The 22,476-nt window shown below is 41.0% G+C and overlaps 1 protein-coding gene across 2 annotated transcripts in view; it reads left to right on the forward strand.

The window, feature by feature from the left end:
- NSUN3 (NOP2/Sun RNA methyltransferase 3) overlaps window positions 1-22,476 on the forward strand; it is a 68,406-nt gene that overhangs the window by 1,105 nt on the left and 44,825 nt on the right. For both annotated transcript variants that reach the window (XM_070406042.1, XM_070406040.1), the window contains exon 3: window positions 15,315-15,658. In XM_070406042.1, the coding sequence (XP_070262143.1) occupies window positions 15,315-15,658 (344 nt within the window). The remainder of the gene's footprint in view (window positions 1-15,314; window positions 15,659-22,476) is intronic.

The following is a 22,476-nucleotide window of genomic DNA, read 5'->3' on the forward strand; positions in this document are numbered from 1 at the left end:
GGATTCGGTCATAGGGACACAGTAAGGGAGGTAAAGCTGCAGTGACAGCAAACACAAGTCGTTGTGCCTTTGCCTTCAACAGTTGCTTTGATCTTTGACACAGGCATGCCCACCAACTTGACAAAATTAGCTCTACTGTAACAAATCCCTCTTAAGCTTTTGAGGATATTTGACCTGTTTCTGGAATCCAGAAGATAATACAGCACATCTTTAAAGCCAGCACTGCTTTATCTTCATTAAAGTTTTTTTTTTTTTTTTTTTTTTTTTTGGCAATCATATTTCTTCCCTCTGTATGGCCAGCGATGTTTTGAACACACGTGGGAGCTTGCGCACACATATAGACACAGATTCCTTAAATGTATCGCAGAACACAGATAAGCATTGGACCCATAGAAGTAAGTGAGGGAAGTCTGATTTGTATGTTTGGTGAGTTTTTCCTTTTTCAGAATGTTACTCTCTGGGCTCTTCATACTGAGTTCTTCACATACCGTGCGCTGTGGGATGCAAAGAGCAAGACAGTCCCTGTGTTCACTGCGCTTTTAGTCTGTGGTCACGGGGGCGAGGGGACATGGTTAAAGCTATGTAAACCTCTAATTCCGTAAGTATCCTGATAGAAATAGGCAGAGTACCTGGGCTTATCTGACGGTGCCAGCAAAGGCCTGGGGAGCAGTCAGGTCTTGGTGACTTATATACAGTAGGTCCTTGGGTTACGTCGGAGATCCGTTCCTATGGTGCAACATAAAGCGATTTTCTCCGTAAGTTGAACCCACCTACATAAGCACCTACGTCACTCACATGGAGCACATACACAGCAGTAATGAGTGAAACAGTAAAAAAAATTTAAAACAAAGATAATTCCTGACCTTTACTTGTGGCAAATAAATAATAAAAAACATAAAGCACATATGTACATACGTCAAAATGATGGAACTTTTTTTTATATAAATAAATGGGAGATGGCCGAACCGGTTTGGCTCAGTGGATAGAGCGTCGGCCTGCGGACTGAAGGGTCCTGGGTTCGATTCCGGTCAAGGGCATGTACCTTGGTTGCGGGTGAATCCCCAGTGGGGGGCGTGCAGGAGGCAGCTGATGGATCTTTCTCTCTCGTCAATGTTTCTAACTCTCTATCCCTCTCCCTTCCTCTCTGTAAAAACCAATAACATATATTTAAAAAAAAATAAAAATAAAAAATAAATTGGAGATGGCGATGTAACCACGAAATGACGCACGTCGAGTCCGACGTAACCCGAGGACCGTCTGTAGTCACCTTGGCAAAAGGAGCCAGGCATTTTAGACGGAGGGAAGAGAGCATTGCTTGTGAAGTTAGGGACAAAAACCTGGTGCATTCTGCTCAGGGAAGAAAAGTGACACGGCTACAGATAATATCTGGAACTTGATCAGATGGCTGTCTTAGTCATCTCTTGTTGGGTCAACTCAGTAGCAGTTCCTTCTATACAAAGGAAGTTTAAAGCACTTTTTAAAACAAAGAGATTAAGTCGGAGATAATTTTAGGACAAATTAAGCAGGTTTTATAACTTGTAAATACTGTAATATGAAAATGTACTTTATTTTTGTGCTTTTTATTTCAAAACTAGTTTTTTGTTTTTTTTTAATATATTTTATTGATTTTTTACAGAGAGAAAGGGAGACGGATAGAGAGCCAGAAACATCGATGAGAGAGAAACATCAATCAGTTGCCTCCTGCACGCCCCCCACTGGGGATGTGCCCACAACCAAGGTACATGCCCTTGACCGGAATCGAACCCGGGACCCTTGAGTCCGCAGGCCGACGCTCTATCCACTGAGCCAAACCGGTTCTGGCCAAAACTAGTTTTTAAAATGGGTATTTTCTGTCACAGAATAAATGAGAAAGAATGGATAGTGAAGTGAACAGTAAATTCATGAGGTTTTCAGTATGCAATGTATTGACCCAAGTAACCAAACTCCTGTTGCGTGCTTATTACGTGCCGCCCAACACTAACTGTGATCCTCAGAATGAACTTAGGAGGTTTGTTTCCCATTTTTCAAGCCTGAGGGAACTGGATGGAGTTTAAGTAACTTTCCTAAGTTCATCCATCTAGTAAGTGGCAGAGCTGAGATTTGCGTCCAGGCTCTGACTCAGGAACTCCCACTGCCAACTTCTATTCTGTATGCTTCTTATACCTGTGATGTAATTATACATACATGGATGGTTTTTTAAAAACCACAGATTTCAGGAGGTATATTGTCTGCAGACTTTATAGTAATCTGGCTGCCCATACCCTGTAATGAGTTATTTTTGTATTTAATATGCTCAGACAAATTTATAAAGTATTACTTGACCCTAAACAAAATGAGCAGTGAACCTCAAATCCATTTAATTAGCTGTGCCTTCTGCTTCATCTACCTTTTTTGTTGGGTTTTCGTGGTAATTTAAGTGTTGCATAAACATGTGCTAAATTTGCCATAGGCAACATAAAGGCTTTCTCAGCTTAGAAAGTAGTCTGAGCATGAAAAATAGCATCGGGGGGAAAAATATTTTTGTTTTTTGACGGTTTATTTGCAAGACATAATGTTGTGTACAATCTAGTTTGCAGTCTACGTCCTGGGAAAGGCGAGGGTATTTTAGTCCTACCGAGAAAGTAATTTGCTCAATATTTTCAGTTTCCTGTGGTAGAGGAGAAGATTTAGTATTTATTTTAGTTTTATTGTTTTGTAATGAACACTCTTGCACAGTCACCCTCTGAGCAACCCTATAAGTTGGAGTTTACCCTGGTTCTGTTTTTGCTCTACCTGTTGCCTGCATGTTCTCCTTCAGAGAGGCCCCGCATGGCATGTCTGTAAACTTCCCTCACTGTGCTGTCATTTCAAGCTATCCAGTCCTTCCCAAGCTTCAGCCCCGTACTTCTAGGTGTTTTCTGGTAACTTCATTTAGTTCGATGCCAAGCAAACTCAAAAGCATATTATTATTTTTCCTTTCCAATTCTATTTTGTATTTGCTACTTGCATACTTTATCTCAGTTGAAGGCATCCCATCCATCTAGTTTCCTCTCTTTTCCACACCTTCACTGCCTTTGCAGTAAAGAATGACTTTTACTCAAAAACAGGTCTGGCATTTTCCCTCAGGTCCTTAGAGGTGGTCTCAGTCCTTGCCATACCCTGCCTAAGAGTGTCTGTTTTCCTGGGGGCTTAAGTCACACAGTAGAGTCTAACTATGATTTATGGTGAGGTCTCTGGGCCACAACATCAGCTTGGCCTGTGACCTTTGACCTCCAACCTCTGGAGGGGTCAGCAATCGGCCACATAAGGCTGTCTATCATCTCTGTATGGCTGAGGCAAAATAAAATGTAGACACTGAGGCTCTGGTGAGCCTCCATAGCTGCAGTACTCCTATGCGAATTATCACACACTGTGGCAAGGAAAAGTTATCCTTACCCATGTTTCACACACTTGCCACTGGAAACTTCATGCTTTGAAATTTTCTGTCCTCTGCCTCATGCATTTCTTACCTTGACTGGTTTTAATCCATATCTTTTTGCTGTAATAAACCATAACCATAAGCGTGACTATAACAGTGAGTCCTGTGTGTCCTCCTAGCTAATAAGTAAACCTGAAAGTGGTCGTGGGGACCCTGATCTTATAGTTGGTGTCAGAGCTTAGGGTGGTCTTGGGGATTCCCCTAGGTACTACCACACACCACTACCCTGCCCCCATCCAAGTCTAAATGCCCACCAAATACTTTTGTTCTACCTGAGAAATTTCTTAATTTGGATCTCCCTTTGTCTCCACTGTTACTGCTTACTTAGGTCTTCGTTATTTCTTACCTGGCTTATTACAACAGCCCCCAGCATCGTCTCCCACTTGTAGTATTCATCTGCTTGCTTATTTTAGCAAGTACGACATGCCAAGCAACGTCCTAATCACTTTATACATAGTAATATAATCCTCTGTACAAAATTCTGGGGTAGTTATTGTTATTTTCATTTTACAGATAGGAAAGCTGAGGCACACAGAGCTTAAGTAACTTGCCCAATGATATACACCTCACATTTGGAAGAGCTTCGGGAGTGTGTCTTACCCACTCTGTCAGGCCGTTTCTTAATGGACCATACTGCATTGTGTCACTACTAGAGTACAGCCTCCTTTGCTCCTCGGCTGTTTGCATTGTTAAGACTAAATATTTATCATGACTAGACAAGAGTCCTTTATCCTTTAGGTCCTTTTCCCTCTGCCAGGAATGAGCTCCCTTCTTCCTCTGTACAGTGGTCAAAGTGTGGGTTCAAATTTCACTTCTGCATATTACAGCATATGACTTAGTGAAGAGACTTAACATCTCTGCCTCACCATTCTTCTCTGTGAAATGGGAAAAAATAGTACCTATTTCATATAGTTATTTGGGAAGGTAAATGAATTATATATATATATACACACACACACATACATATATATATACACACACACACACACACACTATTCTAAGCCATATATATATGGCTTAGAATAGTATTTGACATATGGTATGCCCTTCATATGTGTTAATGTTCTTTTTATTATTGTTACTGTGATTATAACCAGTTCTCCATCAAGCTGTCTCATATACCCTTGGCAAAATTAGTTCTACCCTTTGTGTTTCCATTGCAATTTATTGACACAACTGTTGTAGTTCTTTCAAGATTGAATTGTCATAATTTAGTAACTTGCTGTCTCTTGCCTGCCAAGGGAGGGTCTTTAAGAACCAATACCTTAAGATTTGGGAAGGTCATCTACTTATTCACAATTTAGGCAGTGTTTATATACCAGGCATTTTGCTAAGCACTGGGGATACAATGATGGATTATATATTCTGCCCTCAAATATATATGAGGGGAGGATTAATTGGAAATATTACGAACTTTGGGAATTTTGTGGGCACTTTGTAGAAAGCTTGGGGTCGGGTCGGGGTGGGGGGCGGGGCGGTGCGGGGGTGGGGGTGGGGGCAGGGAAGCCTCTGTTAAGCCTGGCCTGTCTGTAAATATTTTTTATTTGGATACTGTCTTCACTAACCCAGCATTCACATAGTTCACATTTAGAGGGGAAACTATTATATAACCAGATTTCATTACCAGAATCTAAAGGTGGTGCGGGGGTGGAGTGGAGTGAGGTAGTTGGGGGAAGCAGAAATGACTAGTAGCTTGGTTTCTGTTTTGTCCTTATGTTGGCTCTATGTACATTTTCAACATTAATCTGTGCAAATCACTGGGAGATAGTAACTTTCAGCCCCTCTTAGTCAGAGGTTAGAAAAATTGCCAGGTGTATCAGTTTACGGCCAGTCAAGACCTGTGACTCGAAAGTCTGTGCCTTTTCTTCTACCTAACGTGCTGCTGTGAAAGGGCTGTAGTCCAGTCTTGGGAGTATACCCACCTTTTCCTCACAGATGCGACTCCTTGTGTGCAGTGTGTTCAGTCTTGCCACCAGAAACAAACCTTCACTCAGGACTTCTTATCTGAGATGCTGTGGTAACAAATATGGACATAGATGGCCCTTGTATGAGAGACAAGGAGGAAACAATGCCAAGAAAGCGTAGGAGGAAATTCTCATCATTAGAATTTTTGAAGAATTAAAAATGAAATGGCGGGAAAACATACTTAGGTGTACTTGCATAAATTGATTTATTCTTCATTTCTAAACCAGATTTTAAAGTGAGGGAATGAGCGCCCTCTCATGGAAACAAAAGGAATTTTTTAAAAAATTGTTTTTCTTTTTAAATTTAAAATATTTTTTTAATTAAATGAAAATATGAAAGTATGATTTTATTTAACCTTTTACTCTTAGAATTAACATTTTGGTACAGTTTTAGAAAGAAGCCAAAGTTCTACAAATGCTGGTTACATTTTTGCTGAATTTCAGGTTTATTTCCATCTCAGTTATATTTTTATAAGATTACTCCTAACAATATATATTTAATATATCTTTAAAATGTATCCAATCAACTTCTTTGTGGGTAAAATTTGGCATAGATATTTTGTGGCATACCTACATTTTTGATAAGACATATAGGTTTTTCTTTAAGAACCTCTCAATAGTTATGTTTTAGGTTTTATGACCTTGAACATTTCTTATATATGTATCATTCATTACAGTTTACAAAACCTCCTGTTTTAACAGTTTATCTACTTTATGTCAGTTGATCCTTACAATAGTTCTGTGACTTAGACAAAGCATGGCTAGTTCTGAATTCCATGAACATATTCCTGTGTCTTTTTTAACTTGCTCTTTAAATGGCCAGATGCAGTGCACTCAGATGGCTATTGAGAGTATGACATTCCAAAGAAGTTGTCAGGGCACCGTGCAAGATCATTGATCAAGTGGCATAGTGAGAGCAACACCGATGGACAGTGAGGCATGCAGCCAGGGTTTCAATCAGTCTTGGTCCTTTCATCACCCCGATAAAGACACTGGACCTATCACCAGACTTGTCTGGGTCTCAATAAATCATATCTGAAAATGAGTTGGAAGGGAAGAGATGAAATCATCTCCAAGTTCCCCTCTAGTTCAGATCTCTGAGATTTGATTTGAACTTGAAAGTAAATGAATAAGAATAAACACAACCATTAGAGGAATCTTGTAGAAGATTTTCATGAAACATGAAGATTGTAAGACCTTGTGACACCTGTGAAGTGCGTTTGGACTTGTCATACTAGGCATTCTGCAAATGCAACATCTCTTCATAGGAAATGTCCCGAAAGCCAGTTTCATATCAACATTGGCCCTTTTTGATATATGTGACCTGAAGTGTACTTTGATAAGGCAGTTGTATCATTTAAGTGAACTGCTTCTATTAGGAATTTTTTATTTTCCTTAATTATACTAAATAATGTTTTCTTCTAACAACTTTTTTTTTCTTTCCTAGTTCCCATTGACCCCCTCCTCCCTACACCCACCCCTCTCAAGCCTTCATCACACTATTGTCTGTGTCCATGGGCTCTGCATATATGCATACAAGTTCCCCGTTAATCTCTCTCCTCCCAGACCCCCATAGAAACTCATCAGTCTGATTCATGGTTCTATGTCTCTAGATCTATTTTGTTCATCAGTTTATTTTGTTCATTAGATTCCACATATGAGTGAGATAATGTGGTACTTACCTTTCTCTGACTGGCTTATTTCGCTTAACATAATATTCTCCAAGTCTATCCATGCTGCTGCAGATGGTAAGAGTTCCTTCTTTTACTACTGCATAGTATTCCATTGTGTCTTCTTAAAATTTTTTACTGATTTTAGAGAAAGGAAGGGAGAGTGGGAGAAACATCGATTGATTGCCTCCTGTACAAGCCCGGACCAGGGACTGAACCAGCAACCTGGGTATGTACCCTGATGGGGTATACAGGACATTGCTCTAACCAATGGAGCCATACCAGCCAGGGCAGGGATTTCTTTTTTTAACCATGAAAATTGAATTGGTTTTGTAATCTAGAGGGTGATACCAATTGTGCTTAGCAATTTTTAGATAAAACATTCTAGATAAAATGTTCTCATATAGGAAGCTACAATGGATAATAGAAGAGTAAAAGAATAAAGTCACAGAAAAATTGAATGAAAATTGTGTTATTAAATGACAAACATTGTGCAAATAATACACTATGCAATTTTTTAAGGAATATGTAGGCCCAATCAAATTATAATAGTCAACTTTCATATCCTTAACTGCCACATAATTTTTCAGAAAATTACTCTGCTGTCTATGTGCCTAAGGGGGTAATATTCTTTCCCAGCTTGTCCTTATATAATTGTCTTTCTCCTTCTTTACAAAGATTGACTCTTCTGTTTTGCATTCCTCTGAGTGTCAGAACCTCTACATGCCAGTCTACTGGAATGTCATTGTAAGGGTTTAGAAAGTAAGTGACTTATGACTAAAGTTCTTTGACCGGTCAGGTAGGTTCCATTGTTTTCCCTCTCAGCTAACAGGTCATTTAAAATATTTTTAAAGACCTTTTTAAAAATAATTTATTTTTATTGATTTCAGAGTGGAAGGGAGAGGGAGAGGGAGAGAGAGATAGAAACACCAATGATGAGACAGAATCATTGATTGGCTGCCTCCTGCACGCCCCCTACTGGGGATCAAGCCCACAACCCAGGCATGTGCCCTTGGCTGGAATCGAACCTGGGACCCTTCAGTCCACAGGCCGACACTATCCACTGAGCCAAACCGGCTAGGGTTAAAATATTTTTGATGATAATAAGTTATTTGGGAATATAACTTAGAAAAAATTTCAAAAGGGAGACATTGCTATAACAAATGTATTTAATTCTCAGCCACTTATTTAAGTGAGCCTTTTTCTCGGCCCTTATAAAATCACAAAATAGAGCTAAAGTTGGTGTTGAATATCTGAATCATAGCACCAGGTATATTTATCCCTGGATATATGAAAAAACAAACACTAATTTCATTAAGAGATTCGTTTTCTATCAGTCTTTCCTTTTTATGTTGAATAATTATCAAATTTGTGATGTTATTTTGATCAACTAGTGTTAATAATTATATTTATAACTGAATCCAGAAGTCACCATTTTAACATTTAGAGATTTAAGGCCACAGTGAAAGCAAATTTAGTATATACATATATGTGTGTGTGTATGTGTGTGTGTCAAAGAAGTATAGGATAGTAAAAAAAGATATAAAGCACAGTAATATTTTAGGATAAAGTTATATAGGAAAATAGAATGTAAGTAAAAGAGAAAAAGGAACAGTGTAAAATTTTCATCTGTTCAAGAATAGTCCATGAAGTTTTAAATGGACAATAATGGGTTTCAAAATCACTCTGATACTTAGGTTCTATGTGATACACTTGAAAAAGTAATATGACATTTTAAATGTCAGTTTTTTTACAATATACTAGAAATCACATTCTTGAACATATGGTGAAGATTTTGATGTCAACTGAAAATGTACCAGAGGGTACATAGTTGTTACTACAATGATATCAGTGAATATCCTAGCAAAATAGTTGGCAGCCACTGACTTTTTGGGTCCCCGTTCTGCTGGCTACTGGTGTACTTGAACTTCTGGCTTTGGAGATCAGTAACTGTGTGGAGCAGCTTCAGTCTCCTCCTCGTGAATCTTGGGAGGAGGCCTGGAGTATGGCACCTGGCCAGTGTTGTCTTGAGTCTTCTAATGTGTACTCACTCTGCTATCTGTTGGGCTGCTAGTCCATCCATCAGAGCTTTAGACTTGAGTAGCCTCTGTCCTGCCAGCCCCAGGTTGTCATCCCACCAGTTCAAGCACTGGAGGGTGTGTGCCTGTCTGTATTGGGGGGAGGGGAGTTCACCTGCAGGGAGTGGGTGGAGGTGTGTGTGTGAAGGGGTAGCTCAGACCCACATTAATATGCCAGTTTGCTTTCTCAGGGCTAGGAAGCACCAACCTGAGCAGCCTGAGCAGTATTTTCACTGAGTTGGTCCTGTTGCAGCATGTGTCAAGTTCTTCCCTTTTTTTAGAGACAATAGCAGGAAGGCGGGGCCACAGGCACTAGGTCAGTGATGGCGAACCTATGACACGCGTGTCAGAGGTGACACGCGAACTCATTTTTTTTGGTTGATTTTTCTTTGTTAAATGGCATTTAAATATATAAAATAAATATCAAAAATATAAGTCTTTGTTTTACTATGGTTGCAAATATCAAAAAATTTCTACATGTGACATGGCACCAGAGTTAAGTTAGGGTTTTTCAAAATGCTGACATGCCGAGCTCAAAAGGTTCACTATCAATGCACTAGGTGAAGGTTAGAGTAAAAGTTCTCTGTTCCTTTCTGTTGTGTACATTAGTGCTACAGTACCAGAGTCTCACACCCCTGTTAAGCTTTGAAGCCAGCCAGATTTTGAATTAGGTACTTTTTAATAGCAATGTGTCCTTGGGTAAGATGTCAAATTTCTGAAAGCCTCAGTTACCTAGCCACAGTTGTGATGGTTAAATGAGGTAAGCATGCAGAATGCACATTGTAATCGTCTGTCCAGTAATTTTAATTATCCTATATAATAAAAGAGAAACATGTAAATTAACCATCCTTCTGCTACGCTCATACCAACAAGCCAATCAGGAGCAAGTATGCAAATTAACCCAACTAATATGGCGGCGGCCACGGAGCTGGAGTGAGCAGGAGGCTTGGGTTGCCCCCGGCAATGGAGGAAGCCAAGCTTCCCACCTGCCCTGGCCGGCCCTGAGTTCCGCTCAAGGCTACAAAGTTTCAATTATAGAAGATAAATACCAGAAAAAAAAAGAAAAAAAGAAGAGGCTGGGTGCTTGGGTTGCCGGGGGGCGTGGCCAGCCTGAAAACAGCCATCAGCCCTTCACCCAGGCTGGCCAGGCACCCCAGTGGGACCCCCACCGTGACCTGGGATAACCTTCAGGGCAAACCAGCCGGCCCCCACTCGTGCACCAGGCCTCTATCCTATATACTAAAAGGGTAATATGCAAATTGACCCTAACAGCAGAACGACTGGGAATCACTGGTCACTATGACACACACTGACCACCAGGGGGCAGACGCTCAATGCAGGAGCTGCCCCCTCGTGGTCAGTGCACTCCCACAGGGGGATCTCTGCTCAGCCACAAGCCAGGCTGACGGCTGCCAGCACAGTAGTGGTGGCGGGAGCCTCTCCCGCCTCCTCAGCAGTGTTAAGGATGTCAAACTGCAGCTTAAGCCTGCTCCCCACTGGCAAGTGGACATCCCCCGAGGGCTCCCGGGCTGCCAGAGTGATGTCTGACTGCCAGCTTGGATCGGGCCTAAGCCAGCAGGTGGACATCCCCCGAAGGGTCCCAGACTGCGAGAGGGCACAGACCGGGCTGAGGGACCCCCCCGAGTGCACAAATTTTTGTGTACCGGGCTTCTAGTTGTTAATATAATCTGGGTGAGGTGGATTGGGTAGGTAGAAAGCCTTCCCTGGGGAAATAAAGCCTGAATTGCCCTCCAGTAGAGAGTAGGAGAGCCAGCCAAGCTACAAGTGGGTGAAAGAGGAGAGTTCATTCTAGGCAGAGGGAACACTTTATATTGAACCTGGTAAAGACTGAAGAAAACTTGGTACAGGAAATTCTAGAACTTCAGTAGGACTGGGTGTGAGTTAGGAGGGATCAGAAAATGTATTTGTTCTAAGTAGGGCTTTATTTTGATGGTGTTAAAGAATGAGAGATACTTTCAGAAGATTCTTGCTTTCCTCTGCCATAAGCACTTGTTTTTGGGTCTAACAAGCTTCCCCCCTAAACTCTTCCAGTGACTTCCCATCACTTATAAGATACAGTTTTAAAACTTTATCATATTATATTTCACCCATATAATTGTCTCTCACAAGTCACAATGGACTGCTTTTAATTCCCAAAATGCACTGTCCTTCGTAACCTCGTGCCTGGACATGTGCCGCTGCCTTCACCCTAGAATTTCCTTTCTCACTGCGTCCTATGGCGAGTTCCTCTTCATCCTTCAAGATAGTGGATGATATACAAAAATCAGTTGTGTTCCTAAGCTAACAGTCCTTTTATACAATAAGGCTAAAAGGAACTGTGCAAGATTAATAATCTTTACTAAGGGATCTGAAAGAAAGGTGAATAAATACTGTGGTTAGGTTTGGAAGTACTGAATACAATAAAGGTGTTAATTCTCCCCAAATTTAGTGTATTTAATATAATTCTAATCAAAGTTACTAACTAGCTATACAGATATTTTATAATTATTTTAAACTGACTACCTGATTCTAAAGTTCATCTGAAAGAATAAGCATAAAGTAGATTTGGAAGGAGAAACCAAGATGGCGGCATAGGTAAACACCAGAGATTGCTGCCTCGCACAACCACTTCAAAAATACAACTAAAAGATGGAACGGACATCACCCAGAACCACAGGAAGGCTGGCTGAGTGGAAATTCTACAACTAGGAGGAAAGAGAAAAGCATACCGAGACTCAGAGGAGCTGCGGTGCGGAAGTAAAATACTAAGGTACAGAGGCGCACTCGGACCAGGCTGGCGGCTGAGGGCGTGGTTGTCTTTTTCAATCGGGAGGGAGTCTCAGGCTCTGAGCTCCAGTTCTGGCTGGGTGAGTCTCTGGGGACCTAGATTCATACGGGAGAAGTGGGACTGTCTGGCATCGGTCGGAACTTGAGGGCAGCTTTCTCTCAGAGGTACTTGTAGCGATTGCTGGGACACTGAGAAGCGGGACCTCTGAAGGCAGGACTGAGAGCAGCCATAACTGCTCGCTCTGCCCGCCCTGTTGATCCCTGGGACCCGCCCCGCCCAAGCCTTGCACGGAGGCATTTGCTGGATGGCCTCAGGCAGAGGCTAGATTAGCACCTCCCTAGAGCTCCAGGACAGAAGTTCTCCCACTGCAGACACAGCTGATTCTCACAGCCATTTGGCCTGGAGGTCAACCCCTCCCAGTGTTACTTACAACAATCAAGGCTTAACTACAATAAGACTGTGCACAAAGACCACAAGGGGGAGCACCAAGAGTGTCCTCCTCAGGTAATTGGGGAGGCTGAACCACTGGGCCCTAGAGGATACTTAGCACAGAAAACCACTTTATTAACACAAGGAAGCATAAAAAATGCGGAGACAAAGAAACAGGACACAAATGACAGAAATGGAGGAAAGCAAACTACTGGATATAGAGTTCAAAACCATACTTTTAAGGTGTTTCAAGAACTATCTAGAAGCCGCCGATAAATTTAGTAAGTCCCTCGAAAAGACTGGTGAGACCGCCGATAAATGTAGTGAGATCCTCAAGAAATCTAGTGAGACCCTCAATGTTGTGATAAAGGACCAACTAGAAATTAAGCATACACTGACTGAAATAAAGAGTATTATACAGACTCCCAACAGCAGACCAGAGGATCGCAAGAATCAAGATAAAGATTTGAAATACGAAGAAGCAAAAAACACCCAACCGGAAAAGCAAAATGAAAAAAGAATCCAAAAATACGAAGATAGTGTAAGGAGCCTCTGGGACAGCTTCAAGCATACCAACATCTGAATTATAGGGGTGCCAGAAGAAGAGAGAGAGCAAGATATTGAAAACCTATTTGAAGAAATAATGACAGAAAACTTCCCCTACCTGGTGAAAGAAATAGACTTCCAAGTCCAGGAAGAACAGAGAACCCCAAACAAAAGGAATCCAAAGAGGACCACACCAAGACACATCATAATTAAAATGCCAAGAGCAAAAGACAAAGAGAGAATCTTAAAAGCAGCAAGAGAAAGAGACTCAATTACCCACAAGGGAGTACCCATACGACTGTCAGCTGATTTCTCAACAGAAACTTTGCAGGCCAGAAGGGAATGGCAAGAAATATTCAAAGTGATGAATAGCAAGAACCTACAACCAAGATTACTTTATCCAGCAAAGCTATCATTCAGAATTGAAGGTCAGATAAAGAGCTTCACAGATAAGGAAAAGCTAAAGGAGTTCATCACCACCAAACTAGTATTATATTAAATGCTGAAAGGTATCGTTTAAGAAGAGGAAGAAGAAGAAAAAGGTAAAGATACAAATTATGAACAACAAATACACATCTATCAACAAATGAATCTAAAAATCAAGTGAATAAATAATCTGATGAACAGAATGAACTGGTGATTATAATGGAATCAGGGTCATAGAAAGGGAATGGACTGACTATTGTTGGGGAGGAAAGGGGTGTGGGGGTTGCGGGAAGAGACTGGACAAAAATCGCGCAACTATGAATGAGGACAGTGGGTGGGGAGTGAGGGCGGAGGGTGGGATGGGAACTGGGTGGAAGGAACTTATGGGGGGAAAAAGAACAAATGTAATAATCTGAACAATAAAGATTTAATAATTAAAAAAAGTAGATTTGGACATTATAAAGAAAAAAAAAAGAATGGAGATTTGCCCTGTCAGATATTAACCAATTGGAAGTTTTCTACCCTTGTCAGTTAAGGGGTGGACACATGATGTAAGCCAAGGCACTCCAGTCTGTATTAATTATGTTTCTAATCATTATTTCCCTGTTACTACATGACTCAGAACCTTGGGTAGATTTTTACCCTGTTTGCAGAGTTAAGATTAGGATGGACTGACATAAGATTTACATTAGTGGCATTCACGGATTTCCCTTTGAGGTTCATCTTAATGCAGTGGTCCCCATAGTGGTCTTGGGATTGCAGTATCAGTATCATATGAGACCTAACTAGAAATACAAATTCTCCGGTCCCACCTACGACCTACTGAATCAGAAACTCTGGCATTAGCACCCAGCAGTCTTTTACGGACACTTGATGCATGCTAAAGTTTGTGAAGCACATTATTAAAGAAAGGGTTTGTCATCCTCTAGAATACTGAAACAGATGCACGGGGCTCATATGATGCACCATCATAATAAAAAGGAGAAAGCAGACTTACAAATAAGCTCCTGATGGAAATTCACGTGGCACACTTCAAGTCACAGGTGTTACATTTCAATTCAGCCATTCCTCACATGGACACCTCCAGGGTGAGCAGCAGCTGGAATTTATTTAATTGATGATGGTTAATGAGGCTGCCAAATAACTCAGCTAGAAAGGTCAGCTCATAGATCAATTAAATATTTCCTGCTGTATCATCTGCCAGTTGATGTGAACCTGTGATTGTCAAGAGACCTAACTGTTGGACTAAATAAAACATTAGGAAGGTAAATTTGCTGCGGGAAGTGGTGAGAGCCTGCACTATCCGTAAGAGATTTTTAAGCCATCCACTGATCACTTCATTAACTCTGTTACTGTACAGTTCACTGTAGTTAGCTTTCCATACTCTTATCTTCATAAGGAAAATTTTAACACATAATTTAAACACCCTTTAATGATAGTAATTTTCCTTCTGATATTAATAGTCTCAGGTTTTAAATTTTGTCTCTAAGAAAAACACTTCCTTGTGCAAAGAATGATTGACTAGAATCTATTTTGATGGATTTAGAGGTATGTAAAGGCAGGCCATGTTTTGTTTTGTTTTGTTTTGTTTTTGGCAAGATACTCTGCAGGGAGGGACTAAGCTGAAGCAAGCGAGGCATTTCTCAACGTTGCAGAATTTTAAGGGCATCTAACATTTATCTATACTCAACATAAATAATATTTTAATGGCCAAAATTGATATAAAAGGAAAAACCAAAAGATGAACAAAATGTCAAAGATTTAAATAAAGACAGGATTATAAGTGCTGGGTTGAGTCATATCGGAGCCTGAGGCAAAAGGAAAGTCAGTAATACTGATCTTGGCTCTGAAAATCTCAGGTAAGTAAAATGTAAAACTAGGACCACAGTTCCTAGATTAGTAATATAAAATTGTATTAGCGTTTATAATAACATTCTTTTGTTTTTGTATTTCTAGGGATATATTAATATCTCCATCATGCTGGCAACATGCTGTTCTTCTTAACCGATTCAATTACCCTTTTGAACTGGAAAAGGATTTACATTTCAAGGGCTATCACACACTCTTTCAAGGATCTTTACCCTATTATCCTAAATCAATGAAGTGTTATCTTAGCAGAATTCCCCACCGGATACCTTCAGAAAGACACCAAGTTGGAAACCTAAAAAAATACTATCTCCTGAATGCTGCCTCTCTTCTCCCAGTACTGGCTCTTGAATTAAGGGACGGAGAGAAGGTTCTGGATCTGTGTGCTGCTCCTGGAGGCAAATCAGTCGCTCTGCTGCAGTGTGCTTGTCCAGGTAGTGTGCTTTGCTTTCAGTTATCAACCACTTTTCAATGTCCATCTGTATAAAGTGCTTTTAACATATCTGGGGGAGAAACGTGAGATTGAGTTTGCAGACTTTGAAAGCATGAAACCAGGACAATATGGAAAGAATGGAAATTTTAGTTGAGGAATTCAGTGTAAATAATATTTTTCCCCAGTTACTTAATCCGAGTAGGTAATTGGGAACAAAATTACATGTTGGGAATGAAAATCTATCAGATAATATGAATTCTGATATACTAATAACAAAGATTTAAAAAATTTTATTACATTTAAACTTAAGAGTCATATTGACTTCCTTGTAATAGTACTGTGAAGCAGAAACATATACATTTAAAATCATTTTTTTGTATCATTGGACCATAAGGTTCTATGGCAATTCTGCTCAATCCTATATAATAAAAGCCCAGCGACCAAATGGCAGAACGATCAGAACGACCGGTCGACCAGTCGCTATGATGCACACTGACCACCAGGGGGCAGACACTCAACGTAGGAGCTGCCCCCTAGTGGTCAGTGCGCTACCACAGTGGGAGCGCCACTCAGCTGACCGGGATGAGCAGCTGCTCCCACTGCGAACCCCAGGCTGACAGACAGGAACCTGGGCTGTGATCATCGTCTCCCTGCCCCAGGCTCCTCCTCCTCACTCCCTGATGCCTCCTCCAGACACCCACAGGCTGTACAGTGCTGCCACCAGGCTCCACAGAGCTGACCCTGGAAGTTGGGAGGCGGGTTTGTGGCCACCACGGGACTGAGACCTACTCTGCTGCCTCTCAGTGCTATTGTCCTGGGGCCCAGCCTCGATCAGGTCCCCTGGAGAGGCGAGTGCTCTGGCTCCACGGAAGATGCCGGACCAGGGAGCAGCCACTCAGTTGGCAGGTCCACAGCCACTTGGCTGACCAGGATGAGCAGCGCTCCCACAGTGGGCCAATCCCTGCAGGCCACGTCCCCCACCAGTGCACGAATCCCGTACTCCGGGCCTCTAGTAGGAATATAATGTGACATCTATATATATATACAAAACCCTAGTATGCAAACAGCGGAACAACCGAACAACCGGTTGCTATGACGTGCGCTGACCACCATTGGGCACGTGTGGAACATGGCAGACATCGGCAGTAGGTGGCAGTGTGTGAAACATGGCAGGCATCGGCCGCAGTGGAATGGTGGAGCAGGTAGCGGAGGCGCCAGACCACGGCGGGGCGAGCCTCTGGTGGTTACTGAAAATTCTTTGCTCCTGTGTGCTGTGGTCCTGCTCAGCGCTAGCACCTGCTGCCAGCACCGGCCCCGCTTGCACCATTGCTCCATGCCATCAGCGGGTGTGAGCGGCGACTCCTGGCCCAATTGCTTCTGAGGGCTTCTCCACCTCCCTCTGCTCCTGAGGGGCAATTTTGGGCAGTAGCCGCTGCTCGCACCTGCTGATGTCACTGGCCTTGCTTGCACCCGCTGCTGGTGCCAGCCCCAATCGCTCTGTGCTGTCAGTGGGTGCGAGCGGGGCCAGCGCCGTCAGTGTGTGGGAGCAGTGGTAGCAGCAGCGGGAGAGGGGCTGCTGGCAGACAGGGGACCAAGGGTCGTGGCGGGAGGGGCTGGGTGGTGGCGTGGAGGATGGGCCAAGACCCTCCCCTGTGCCCACCTTATCCTCAAGGCCCATAGTTCCTTTAAAGGTGCATGAATTCATGCACTGGGCCCCAATTTTACATATAATTTAAAACTTTTGGGTAGTCTTTTGAGGGCTAAACAAATAGTTTTATGTTTTTTCCCAGTTAATAATTGTAAGAAACGTTCACTTGTACAAATTCAAATAATGGACTCGGAGACAGGAATGGCGAAAACAAGACTTTTAATGCGGTCTTGCAAGATCAGTTGTCTGGTTGAACAGGCACACACTTGAAGCGGTGATCACAGGCTATTTATTCCTAGTGTCTGAGAGTCCCTCCCTCAGTTCCTCATTGGTTGAGTACTATGGGGTTAACAGTTTTCCCCATACTTCGCCTAGGTCTATTGTCTCCCATTGGGTTATTTAAAAATAAATGAGTTGAGGCCTTTCTAGTTGTCTCCACCTCCCTTTGTTTAGCTGTGGCGGATCTTCCTGGAAAATGTGCTACTGGTCACATATACAGTTCTTTGTTCTTATACTCTCTCCCCTCCTCCCTACATCCTGTTTGTCCTGGGAAACTTCAGTAACCAACTGGCCACATGCTTTTAGTTTTCTCTAAAAGTGGTCTATGCTGAAGATGGATCACAGAGGCCTATTTCCTACAATAATCAAATTAACAAAGACAGATTAACAGGAGAAAACGTCCAAAGTTTATTACATGCCAGGGGTTGTCATGAAATATGAGACCCCAAAATGCATTGGGCTGTTGACGTTTATATGTCTTTGTGGACAAAGGAGAAAGGAGGCAGGAGTCTGAGATTTCACAGCTAGTTGAGGAAGAGCAGAACAAGCTTCGTCGGTGCATTTTTTTAAAATATATTTTTATTGATTTCGGAGAGAAAGGGAGAGGAAGAGAGAGATAGAAACATCAATGATGAGACAGAATCATTGATTGGCTGCCTCCTGCATGCCCCATACTGGGGATCGAACCTGCAATGAGGGCATGTACCTTGACTGGGAATGGAACTGTGACTCCTGGTTCATAGGTCGATTCTCAACCACTGAGCCACACCAACCAGGCCGTAGGCACATTCTTACTAGGCAACCCAGAATCAGGGGGACACAAGAGTAATCTAGTTTCCAGGCCCCTGCTTGGAGCCCTCCTATCCATCATACTTAATTCAAATTAGGGTAAGATGAGTAAGGTAAGATTTCTTTCCTACAGCAAGTCTTTCCATCTGAATTTTATAGACAGGAAAAGAGGAGAATCAAGTTGTTATTGTGCTGGGAGTGGAGGCCTTACAGTATCTTAAGAAAAAGAATTTTCTGAGATTCACACAGGAGGATAAGTGATTTTTATTTGTATAGACTTTCATCTCTGTTTCAAACATGCCATTTCCCTTAATCCAGTCCTGGAAGAAGTGTAGTTGGGGATTTGGTAGAGCTAAGAGAAAGCCAGTGTGCAGAGTTTCCATTCCATATTGCAGCTGGGTCCAGTTCAGCATCAGGCTAGTTGCAGTTCATTAGTCCATTGTGTGTGGGATCCACATGGCCGTGGGCCGCACAGGAGAATGCCAGGAAGCAGGAGCCAGAGCCCTGCAAGCCAGGAATCAGCCAAGAGGAACCAAGAGAGCAAACTCCTTTGCTTTGGGGATTAAATATCCCAAATTTTGAGCTTTTGCTGTGGCCATGCCCATTCTGGCCAATGACCTGTTCCCAGGTATGATTGACAGACAAGTACCTTCCCTATTTCACCCAGACTTTACTGGGCATGCATCTATTCTCCCCTTGTCCAGTCCCTTCCCCCAGCAATCTGTGGGGATAAACTGGTGATTCCCTGGGGAGTGTTAAACTGCAGCTCCCTGGCAGATCTGCACAAATAGCACACCTATAATATTTGGCCTTTCTTTTGCTCCTTTCCTGTTATTAATAACTAGGTTGATTACAACGGTATCAAAATGTCCTTTCTGAGTACTAAAGTCAGTATCCCAAAAGTCAGCTCTGGGGTTGCAAAACTTGGGTCCCTTTCGTCTCATTAAAAAGGTAGAAAGAAACAGATGAAGTTAATTTTTATAATACATTGTAATCCAGTACATCCAAAATTTCATTTCAACATGGAATCAGAATAAAAATTTTAATGAGATATTTTGCATTCTTATTTTCTTAGAAAATTTCCAAAATTAGTGTGTATTTTATATTTACAGCTCATTTCATTTGAACCAGCCCACAAGTGGGACAATGCAATTCTAAAAGATTTAAAGTTCTTTTGAAGTGAATTGTCATTTACCATTATTCCTAGCACAAAAATGATGAAATGTATATAATGTATATTTTCATAAATATTTGTTAAAAGTAATTAGTCAACATTCATCATCATTTTTTTAATGAGACCATGGGACTTAAAAAAATTACTTATAGCTAGATGAGATGAGGTTTAGCATTAATTCTATCTCTTTTGTTTGTTTGATGGTTTTGTTTTTATAAATGCAAATGCTGTTGTTCACATAGGTAAGAAGATGGAAGTAGTGGGAGCTGTGTTATATAGTAGATTCCTAGTTTTTCAAGTTCCGGAGTTATAACCCACATCACACAGTTATCTTTCATCAAGCTTTATTTTAATTATCAGCTAGGTGAGCACTCTCTAGGTTCCCTTTTTATTTTGTTGAAGGCAAAGTATTGGAACCATCTCAGTTACAAAAGGCTGTGTCTGTCACCTAGTTGTTGGACTCATTCACTTTCTCAGCCAAGGCTCCAATGTGTTGAACTTTGGTGCTTTGGAGGCTTCTACGCCCTGGCACAGTTTTCAGTAATAAGGTTCTGGATGGCTAGGAAGTTGGCTCCCCATATGTAAAGTTGGTGAAAGTGCCCTGACTCAAGCCTTCTCCTCCTTTAGGAAGTTGATCTGAAAATTGATTCTTACGAAACTGTCCACGCCCATATATCCCTTAGAACATTGTGTGTATCCCGGGCCATGCGTATCCCAGTTTGAAGACTGCTCATTTATATCTCCATTGGAGAGCATTCCCTGTTGAAACAGATTACAAATATTTTTATGAGAACCAGGAATCCAGTTGTACTAAGCTTTGGTACAAATATATAGTTAACAGTATATTTAAGAGCAAACATCCTGTGTGTTTCAGAATGGTGATTAAAACTCTGATATTACAGCTTGCTGTATTTTTATATAAGAAATAACAAAAGAGATTATTTTGTAATAATTTAAGTTGAAGTTTTATGGAATCATGTGTCATAAGGAGTACTGGGCTTTACTTTCACTCTGTATTCTTTGACAGTATTCTTATTTTGGCTGTTACATCAGTTTTGAAAATAGAATTTTTAGTATTACAAAAGGTGGAAAAGAAATGTCAATTTTTGGTATCATTTTAAAGAGAGGGTGTTTTAATCTTAAATTATCTTTATTAGTAAGCTGTAAATATTTTACATGCTTATGGTAGGGAAGATGATTTGAAGGTGATTGAGGGATTCTAAGACAAATTGATATATTCTAGGACTTTGAAGTGGAGAATAATCTTCTGTTCTTACATCAAGGGTAATGAACTACGGGCAGTGATCCAAGTAAAGTAGCTTTTCATCTAAGTAGGACTAATGATAATGGTTTACTAAGAAGTACAGATGTCTTCATGCTGATGCTCAAAGCCCAAATTAGGTTAGCTATAGTGCTTGAATTTGGAATGCAGAAGCAATGCTAATCAAAGCTTTTATAAGCAAAATTTAAAGTGATGGCTTGGCTATATGTGCATTTATACACCAAATTTCTTTGGATCAGTACTGAACTTTATTCTGGGCCAAGAGGCTTACAGCTTTGAAGGATTAAAAAGCTCATATTTGAGGTTGATTAAAAAAAATTATTCTACTTCTCTGTTGGTCTAGCTGCTCCCACCTGTAAGCACAGTGACAGACTATCCATTGGTTTTGTTGTTGTTGTTGTTGTTGTTTGTTTGTTTGTTTTGGTCAACATAATCTGTGATAAGTCCTGGTGTTTATAGAAAAAGAGCAAACAGTTCAGATTCAAATAGGAAAACAATAATACATGAAGAATGACTGACTTTGGCAGAGTGGCTTGATCAGTTTCATGCTGTATCTCTCCAGGCATGAAATTCTCTTTGTTGTTAGTGATATATTTTTGACATCAGGTTAATCTTTGGTGATAGAGAAGATTATAAAGATTCCTTTCTTTACTGTGAATTGCTCTTGGCTTCCTTCATACCCTATAGGTGCTATTTCTCCCCTCTTCTCCTACTAACTCCTTTCCATTCTTCAGGTTTTCACTCAAGAATCCACTTCCCTAAATTCCCTGCATTAGTTGCATCTTCTTTGTGGGATAATAAAAATAAAAACCAACTTGGAACACTCAATATGTGCTAAGGAGTAAATTAATCACATTGCATAAATCTATGTTTTTCAAACATTTTTAGTAGTCTCTGCTTCCAGCATGTTAGATTGAATCTCCTTATAAACATCTTTCTGAAGTCCTAGGGCTCTGAGGAGCACAGTGCATATGATCTCATTTAATGCTGCAACTCATTATTTGGGCATTGTCCCCATTTTAAACAAAACAAAAAGAAGTTGCCTAAATTGCCCTAGGTGAGTGGCAAGTTTTCACTAAAATATTAGCTGTTGCTTCTGTTCTACATTCTCCCAGTGTTACTCAACTGCTGTCTTGTCCAACATCCTCCATTAGCCAGCTCCTGGAGGTTTACCTTTGTGTCTGTAACAACTAGCACTGTGCCGGTCCATAATAGGTGATTAATAAACCAGATCCTTAGGGTATTTATACTCTCAAATGTATTTTAAAATTCATTATTATCATTTTGTATTTTTGTGTAAATTTGTTACATTGTTTCCAGATAGCTTTTTCAGCACGTTTACTCTATGGACAGTATCATTATTACAATTTTTACATAGAAAATGACATATAAAACAATCATATTATGAGGAAATACCATAATGTTTTCCACAGTGGTTACTCCAGTCCTCCAATCTGTATTCTCACAAATAGTGCATGAGAGTTCCCTTTTCTCCACATCCTTGCCAAAACTTGTTGTTTGTTAATTTTATTGATGATAGCCATTCCGACAGGTGTGAGGTGATATTTCATTGTGGTTTTAATTTTTCTGATGATTAGTGATGTTGAGCATCTTTTCATATGTCTATTGGCCATCTGTATGTCCTCG

The sequence above is a fragment of the Myotis yumanensis genome, unplaced genomic scaffold (assembly GCF_028538775.1).
Source record: "Myotis yumanensis isolate MYYU_CA2020_CCGP unplaced genomic scaffold, mMyoYum1.0.hap1 SCAF_2, whole genome shotgun sequence".
Taxonomy (NCBI): Eukaryota; Metazoa; Chordata; class Mammalia; order Chiroptera; family Vespertilionidae; genus Myotis; species Myotis yumanensis.